This window comes from Chelonoidis abingdonii, chromosome 23 (assembly GCF_003597395.2).
Source record: "Chelonoidis abingdonii isolate Lonesome George chromosome 23, CheloAbing_2.0, whole genome shotgun sequence".
Lineage (NCBI taxonomy): Eukaryota > Metazoa > Chordata > Testudines > Testudinidae > Chelonoidis > Chelonoidis abingdonii.
Genome location: NC_133791.1, coordinates 9,072,564 through 9,081,363, shown reverse-complemented (window position 1 = coordinate 9,081,363; position 8,800 = coordinate 9,072,564). Strand labels below are relative to the sequence as shown.

Below are 8,800 nucleotides of genomic sequence, written 5' to 3'. Positions count from 1 at the left end.
CAGCTTTGAAATCACTGTATTTTTCTCCCCCCTGACACCGTCCCAGAAAAGTGCAACACCCGAAGGACTTCAGGCTGCCTACACCCTGGAATGTGGAATGATGATGGCATAATTATTACCACCTGGTGCCTTGTTCACCCCTTTGGACTATCACCTTCCAGCCTCCTCCTCCTTTGTACTTTTATAGCACCTTTACCAGGACAATGCCTGCTTTAAAAAAATCATCCTTCCGTCTGAAAAATTGTTATCTATGAGAAACACCTAAGATCATGGGAGAAAAAACATACCTTAAAATATAGAAAATTGGACAGTAAAACCAGAAGAAAATGGCTGTGAGGGGGTGAAGTGGAGGATGGACACAGGAGCCGATACTGTCATAGAAACTAATTTTTAGTTAGTTTTTCTGCACATGACTGGATTTGAGGTTGATGGTTTCTCTCAAACAGAAGGGTCTCAAACTTCCTCACACATCTTCATTAAGCTTCTGGTCACTCCTGGACAGTTATCATTATCTCCATTTTATATGGGGGGAACTGAGGCACGGATTTTGTGGCGATGGTCACAAAAGTCTGTGGGAGATCTGAAAATAAAAGCAGATCTGTACCTTAACTATTACAGCTCTCATTGTTCATATAATCTTAATGACAGGTATAACCCTTTGACAGGATCGTGTAAAATGCATGTTCTCTCCTTTGGTTGGGGTGGAAAAATCACATTGTTTGCTATATTTGAACTGATGTAATACATCAAAACCCTACTGGAAAGACTTTTGCCATTGTATAAGGTCATTTGGGTCAGTCCTTGCCGTTTTCCTTTTGCTTGGATACTTTTGTGAGTTAGCAAAGTAAAATCTGCTAAATCTAGGGCAGATCTGGGAAATGGTGAATAAAGGGACAAATCCAGAGACACAGTGCTATCCCAGGGAGGTATATGGTTACATCCAGGCGACAGGCAGGCTTTCATCAGATCTTCCACCTCTTCTTCAGACAGAGGAGGCGGGGGTGGTGACTGGTTGGGGAGGATGGGAGCCAGGCCCTGTAATAGGATTTTATGCCTGTGATTGCATACTAAAGCCCCTGGGAGCCCTCTCATTCCAATGGATACCTCACCCCAGTTTTGGAAGTGTTGGGTGCTGTCTGCACCAACATTTAGGACCATAGGAGTTGCTAAACTGGATCAGACCCAAAGTCCATTTAATCCAATGTCCTGTCTCTGACGATGCCCAGTGCCGGACGATTCAGAAGAAGGTGTGAGAAACTTCCACTATGTGAGCTCTGGGATAATCTGCCCCCATGAAAGTCTTACCCTAACCCCTAGCAGATTTAAAAGCCTGAAGCATGAGATTTTATATCCCTTCCAAAACTTGACAATTTTTTAGCATTAACTATTAGAACTGGTTTGGTTTTTTGGCACAGCTAACTTTCCTATAAAGTTTAGGATTTGGGATTATTATGGGGACATAATGTACCACCCTTTGCATTAAAGGGATCTGCTTGCTAGGGGCTGAGTGATGCAAAGCAGAAGTGGGTTATGTCTTTAGGCCCGACTTGCGTGTACGTGCTTAATTTGTCAGTTCCCTTCCCCCTCCCCATAATATTGGAATAACGTGCACAATGCTTTCCCTTCCACACTTTGCATTCATTCCCAATGTTCTTGGCCTTAGTAATTGGTGACCATTCGAAGTGGTTAATTCTCTGTGCACAAGGTTGCAATTGCTTCCACTTGGCCAGGATTCAAGTAGTGGGGGTGAGTCATAATGGGTGGCAAAATTGTCTTTTCCTCAGTTCCCCGCTCACAGGGGAAAAAAAACCCACCCTGAATTATTCTCTGAGGTAGGCATTGTGAGGCCAGGCAATTGAATTTACAACAGCATTGAGTATCAGAGTCTATCTGGCCCTGTCAGTGAGTGTGTGTGGGGGGGGAAGACACACATTAACCCTCAGCGCTGCGTTCCCAGGCATTTCAATAGGATCCCAAACTTCCAAAAGAGCCCGCTGCATACTCGATGAGACTCTTTATACCTTTTATTTCCCATTCCCCACAATAGAGACCGACTCTCTTGCCTCTTTCCTGCGCAAGATAGTAACTTTTGCACTCCCCCTCCCACACTCCCTTAAAAAGTGGGGGGGAGGGGCTGGGGGAGTGACATTTTATGGGGCATCTTATTTCAATGAACTCCCTAAAACCAGGTAATGAGAGCAGTGTGTTTCTGTGAGTGGGGGCAGGGCTATGTGCAGACAGTTCCTCCTTGGCTTACAAGAACAATTTGGGCAAATGAAATAGTTATTTTCATGCAGAATAAACTAATTTTGAAAGATTTTAAAGAGGTTTTACCACCAACCAAACCCCTATAAAAAGATCCTTGTCATGCATCCTTCAGTTTGTTTAATGTCACCCAAATTGCTCTCCCCCAATTTCCATCCAACGGGCTTTTCTTATCTCCCTCCTCCTCCCACACAATGAAAAGAGCAAACACTTCTATTTCAAAGAGTTTATTTGTTCAAACACCTGCAACTTTTTTGGAAGTCTTTTGACCGCATACACACATACATACACACACACACACACACACACAAGATACAAACAACTTTGGCATTATACGGGTGTGAATATCTGATACAAAACTAATCTCTCTCTTTTTTTTTTTTTTTTTTAAAGTCTTTCAAATAAAGGCATTTCTTTAAAGGAGTAAAAAATACAAGTTGAGATCCCAACCTCTGGAAATAAATAGACACTTTGTACTAAAGTCCTTTTAAAAAAAATCTGCTTTAAAAACAAAACAAGGTTCCATACAACGGAACCAAAGCGTGTGGTTTTGTTTTTTTTTGGGGGGGGGGCGGGGAGGAAGGCTTTACACACAAGTCACCAAGGTCTCCAGACTGATTCACTGCGTTCCCCGGTGGGACTCCCAGCTTGGGATGCTGGAACTAAGCTACCCCCAAATGACGTCAGACCCTGCACTGGGGATGCTGACGGGGTTCCATTCCCTGGCCCGCTGCCTGAAGACAGTGGTCCATTAGTGTTGGCATAGAGGGGGATGACAGGTCCGCTGCTGGGAGCGAAAGCTGGGTTAGGGATCAGGAAAGCGAACTGGCCGTCAGTAGCTGGGACCAGCTGAAAACCCCCATAGACCTTGGGAGACAGGGCTTCGGAAGGGTTCAGTTTGCAGGGCACAGGCACGGCCCCAGCTGCAGTGGCGGCTGGGGGAAGCTGGACATGCAGAGGTTGTGCCAGATGAGCAGGCTGGCCAGCTGGGGGCGGTGGTGGAGGGTAATTCATAGCCACGATCTGGCCCAGGCAAGCAGAGAGGTGGCTGAGCAGGCGGGTGCGTACGTCTGTGTTCACCCCTTCGCAGGTGGAGAGGAACCGGGTCACCTCGTTCATGCACTCGTTAAATCCAGCTCGGTATTTGCCAAGGACAGTGGGGTCAGCACTCAGAGCTGCTGCAATGAAAGAGGAGAGGGTCACACATTAGCACTGGGAAGCAGGAAGGGTCTGACTCAGAACCTCAAGCCTCCACCCATCCTGCAGTGTGGTGCAGGCACTTTATTCCAAGGGCACCTGCTGACTACTCCATGAGAGGGTGCCCGGTGCTTGGATGCACAGCTGCATGCATTGGCAGCTGCAGTCTCTGGTCTACTGCCCAGCAGTTCACAAATGCTGGAGCTCCCCCCACACTCCAGGGAGCTGTACTGGAAGAGCTGGTGCTTACCTGTCATCTGGGCTCGCTGCAGGTTCCGCAGGTGCTTCACCGTCATCTCCAGGATGTCTGCTTTCTCCAGCTTGGAGTGCCTGGAGCTCTGGCAAAGAGAGCAAAGGAGAGAAGGTAAAGATGAGGGTCTCTCCTCTTACCACCACCCCTCTCGCCCACAGCTTGGCAACCTTCAGAACAGTCCCTGTGAATCCTCCTCTCAGATCTCCCCAAACTGCCCCTGAAATCGCCAGAGCTCAACTTACATCTTTCTTCAAGGCATCCAGGATGAGGGTCTTCAGCTGGCCCAGGCTCTCATTGATCCTGGCACGGCGCCGCTTCTCCATGATAGGCTTGGAGGACTGGAGAGAAAGGGGGAAGGAAACAGAAGCAGAGGTAAATGTATTTGCCTCCTTTCCACATTACAATCTCACTGCTATACACATGCATCTCACCTGCAGGGCGCGTCAATCCTATAGCAGATTGCTATACTGATCTGTTATTGCGTGTTAACGTAGTACCTCGGTCTCTCACCGCAACTCATTCCCATTCCCCTATGCAGCCTGCTCCTAAGTAGCAATCACGACTGCCTGTACCACTGTATGGGTCCGTGTTCGCATTACTTCATACTAATCACTACTGCATATTACTGTACACAGCTGTAGATTACAGCGATTTTAGGTCTATTTTCGTCACTACTGCGTATTACTGTATAGCGATACGGAAATACTCTTTAATATTAATCACCATGATATTCTGATATACCTCTTGTATTAGATGTACCTTCTATTGCAACAGAGCATGGCATATGCAACACTATGCTGTGCATACCCATCCCTATCCATATATACCCAAGCCAGGTGGGATTATTACATCTCTGAGGGTAAGAAGTGATGCAGTTTACCTTTCTGTGTTCACTGGCACTCTTGGGCTTGTCCGGCGTGTGGCTGGAGGTAGCTGGGGCACCAGCAATCGGGGAGGCTGTCGGTTTCTCCATGGTATCAGCGGGCATTTTTGAAAAAAAAAGTCTCTTGACCACAAAAAACGCAAGCGGAGGGGGGAAAGGGATGTTGCAAAAAATAATAATTGCAATTTATTTTCAAACTGTATCCCTTAGAATGAGCCCAGTGCCTGGGGGCTGGGGGAGGAGGTCTAGGCAGCTGCACCCTGGACACGGTTCAAGGAGCAATCTGGCTTTGCAACCACTGATCACAGGGTAAAGTCAGTGCACAGCGGCGAAGCGACCCTGCACGAGGCTGCTCGGGCTCCTGCAGCTGGTGCCAAGTGGCAGTGCCGGCGGCTGCTGCTAAGCCCGAGAGTCAGGGACCCCCCGCTCTATTTATACCCAGCGGCTGCTCCCAATTCGTGTGAAACCTTCTCTGCATTCTTTCCCACACTCTCGCCAGCCAATGAGAGCCGGGACTCACCCCACCGGGCAGCCAGCCCGCCTGCCTATTGGAGGACGCCCCCGCGAGCTGTCAGTCACGCGCTGGGCTTCCCAAAAATCCTGCCCCAGGGTAAAAGACAAGCCAGCAACCTTGGGGAGATGCGGGGGGGCGGGGAGTGGAATGAAAAGCCAAGAGGCTGGAGCCAGTGGCGAGTCTGGCAAGCAGGGGGGTGAAAGAAAGGGGGAAGCTTAGGTGGGCAGTGCGAGCCTTCCAGGGAGCAGAGGGAAGGAAACAATCTCCCCAAAATGGGGGAGAAGCGATGCAAACTCTTCTCGAAAAGGGTAAGGCAGGAGGAGTGTGAAGTTATCCTACGGCCCCTGAAAACCCAAGGGGTGGAGGATGAAGCAGATCAACCCCCTCGCCCCCCAATAGAAAAACTGTGAAGCCAAACCAGAGCGACCAGCATCCAGAACTGGGGCATCCCTGCAAACAGCCCTTGCAATTTTTTAAAAATAAGGGGCCCAATCAGTGGATCAGAGTTGTTCCGTAGGCAACTGTCCAGGTCTGAACGCAACCTGAAGAGCCTTTGGGAAAGGCTGTGGCATTTTATCCAGACGAATGCCACTCTACTGCTCTGCGTGGGAAAGGGATTATTTCAATTGGTCCATTAAAAAAACTAAAGGTCTGGGGAGGACGTTGTTTTTTGCATAAAGAACCACAATACACGGGAAATCCGCGCATCCCCTTAATCCTATCGGAGCAGATCTTTAGCTGTTGCAACTGGAATAGAGCAGACAACAGGGAGGAAAGAGCAATTTATCCAGTGACCTTTTCTAGGGACGAAGCTCTCCATCCAAACCCTTCTAATCAACTCGTTGCTTATATGCCTGATCATGCTGATTTAATGCACCAAAACTAACGCCAGATCGCCTGGACCCTGCGTTATAGGAATGCGGTTGTTTTCGTTGCCTTGCGATTGGAAAGAAGTGGGAAAGGTGTGAATATAGCACCTTAACCCCCCGCCCCCTTTCCTAGTATTATCTGAGTTTGTGGGGCCAGAGTTTGGATTCTCAGAGAGGCGATGTTCTCCACGGTATCACGTAGTTAGGTTAAAATAGATGTTTCCCCAGTGGTTTGGGTAAATAATACTGCAGCCCTCCCCAGGGGCTTGTAGGGGAGCCCTTATTATGGTGCAGGGCAATCGGATGTGTGGGTGAAAACACGGGTTCTTATAAGGCAGGTCTTGCAGTTAGAAATCCCCCAGCCACCCACCTCTGTTTCCAGACTAATGCCCACATCTTCCTCCAGCTGTTGCGAACTCCAGCAGCAGCAGCAGCAGCTGGTCCGGCACGCGAAGCCGTGGCAGGCGGGCAGCCAATGGGCCCGGGGCTGCAGGCCAAGCCTTCTCCCATTGGCTGGCAACTCCCCCAGCTGTCAATCAGGCCCCGGCGCCAGGCAGCAGCCAGCTGTGCTCGTGCCTCCACCCCTCAGATGCAGCCCTGGTAGGGCGCGCGCTCCCCTTCTCCTGCCTGGCCCCGGGAGCACGTGCCAAAGTGCTTCTGGCTTCCTGCGCGGTGCAAAAGCAAAGCAGGCAAGCTCCAGTCATGCACCAGGCAAGGGAGGCAGCCATGGGAAAACCACGCCTCCTCCTGTGCTCCAGAAATAATCTCCCATGCCAAACAGTGCCTCTCTGTCCCATTAACGTAAAGAGAGACTCTGAGTTAGATCAGATCTCCCCCGCCACCCCGCTTTTTTTTCTCTTGCAGATTTTTCTCTCCTTGGGAAATTCCTCCCACCCCACCCCCTCCCGACTCCTTCTTTCTTGTGTGCAAAAATCAAGAAGGGAACAAATAATAATATAATAATCCATGCTCAGACAGTTGGAGACAGGGGTAGGGCGCCTCTGGGAAGGACCGCCACAAAGGATCAAGGGTTAGAGGAAGGGAAGCAAAACAAGAATTTGGCAGGATACCTGCAGGCTGACATTTGCAACAGCTCCAAGAAGAAATCCTAGTGTCCAGAATCAAAAAAGAAAATAGGTGCAAATGGAGCCAGCAGACCCTGAGAAACCATCTTCCCTCCCCTCATCACATTTCTCCATTCATCAGCTGGAAAGAATGGGCCACATCTGACATTCCCGCTGTCCCTCGAACTGCTGTTGATGAAATCAATCTGTAAGGGAAATCCAAAACGTTGGCATTTTAGCTGACCCCTTAAAAGAATAATTTTTCAGCACAGGATCTACCAAGTGTAGATAAAACCAATGAGCATTTGGGGTGCCCCAGGAATGCAGGATTAGTGGCAACGTGATTTTGGGTGTAGGGTTGATCTGGATGTTTACTGCAGCAGCATGGGGCTGCCTGTCTTCTCTTTGTAATGATAAAGCTCCACTTTTTGTTTGTTTTTATTTTAAGAAAGAATGAAACTGCTTCAGACTACAATAGCGTGAAGAGGATTATGTGTGTGTGTGAAACTATGCAGACGGAAGTGCAGAATCTCCCTTCACTTTTCTCTTCATTTCTCTTATCCCCTAACTAAACACATTACAAAAAATCCTGGAACGAATATGGCATTTGCTACCAGCACAGCTGTGTTATATGCCTTTCCCCCACGCTGTGTCTGCCTTGTCCATTTAGCTAGTAAGCTCTTGGGGGCAGAGACCCGCTGCCATGTGTTTGTAATGCCTAACACAATGAGGCCCTTTCTTGGCTGGCCCATGGGCCCTACCATAATAAACATCATTAATAATAATTCCCAGCCTTCTTACATGGAGGTGATCTCATTAAATAGTCTGCAAGCTCCCAATTAATTTCTAACCCTTCCTAGTTTAAAGATCATTCTATATAAGGCTCATATATATATTTAGGGTTGGCAGAATTTAAGTTTTATTTTTTATAATTTAAATGGATAATATTGATGTTTATTTTAAAACATTTTTTCAATTTTTATCCATTTAAAATTTCACAGTTGCACAAAATTATGGGTTTAAAGCATATTTTAAATTGTTCATTGATTTAAATGTTCACATTTGTGGGAAATTATAAGGGGTCGGGCAATGGGGGCCGACCATAATTATTTAATGACAGTAGAGGTTGAAATTAAAAAGTTAAAGCTTTATAATCATTGAAATACAAATTATCAACCATCCCATGTCAAAACATACAAAGTAAATATCTTTAAAGCAAATGCTAATAAATTCTCAAGTAGCATTTTTCATACTTTGCCCATCTGTACTTGTCAATTATTATCAATGGAAATAATTTTTCATCAGTTTGTATGTGTACGGTGAAACTGATGTTTACTGATAAAAATGTATTCCTTCCAAGCCTTTATATAAAACTTCTGGTCTCTTGACTTACACAAATGATTTTTATTAAAAATATATATTCCTTTTTTAAAACTTTTTAAAATTTAAAACGAACTTATTGACTTAATACACTGCCTGCTTTTGTCATTAGGTTTTTTGAAGCAATGGGTAAAAGATGAATTGCAACAACTTTAAAAAAAATGCTATTTGTAAATTAAAATTCCTTCTTTTATGAAACACGACTAACCAAATGCACTGTGGATTGATTTGTTAGAAAAAGGCATATAACCATTTATATTTTCAGGTTCTTTTGTTGACATGTCTTGTGTTTTGCTTTTAATTTGCCCTGATTAATTGTTTCATTTGGTTTTAACCACTTCTGATGCCAGATTTATAATTTGTAACTTTCCTGAT

General features: G+C 46.4%; 1 protein-coding gene across 2 annotated transcripts; it reads right to left on the bottom strand.

Moving 5' to 3' along the window:
- Window positions 1-2,831: 2,831 nt before the first annotated feature.
- Window positions 2,832-4,994, bottom strand: HES4 (hes family bHLH transcription factor 4). 2 transcript variants are annotated; one of them, XM_032779941.2, is made up of 4 exons: window positions 4,596-4,994; window positions 3,958-4,053; window positions 3,713-3,800; window positions 2,832-3,443 (listed from the first exon to the last, which is right to left on the bottom strand). In XM_032779941.2, exons 1-4 carry the CDS (start codon window positions 4,701-4,703, stop codon window positions 2,863-2,865), a joined length of 873 nt encoding a protein of 290 aa, XP_032635832.1. In that variant the 5' UTR covers window positions 4,704-4,994; the 3' UTR covers window positions 2,832-2,862. The 2 variants fall into 2 exon arrangements, with proteins under 2 accessions (XP_032635832.1, XP_032635833.1); XM_032779942.2 differs by having other exon boundaries at window positions 2,832-3,440.
- Window positions 4,995-8,800: the final 3,806 nt, after the last annotated feature.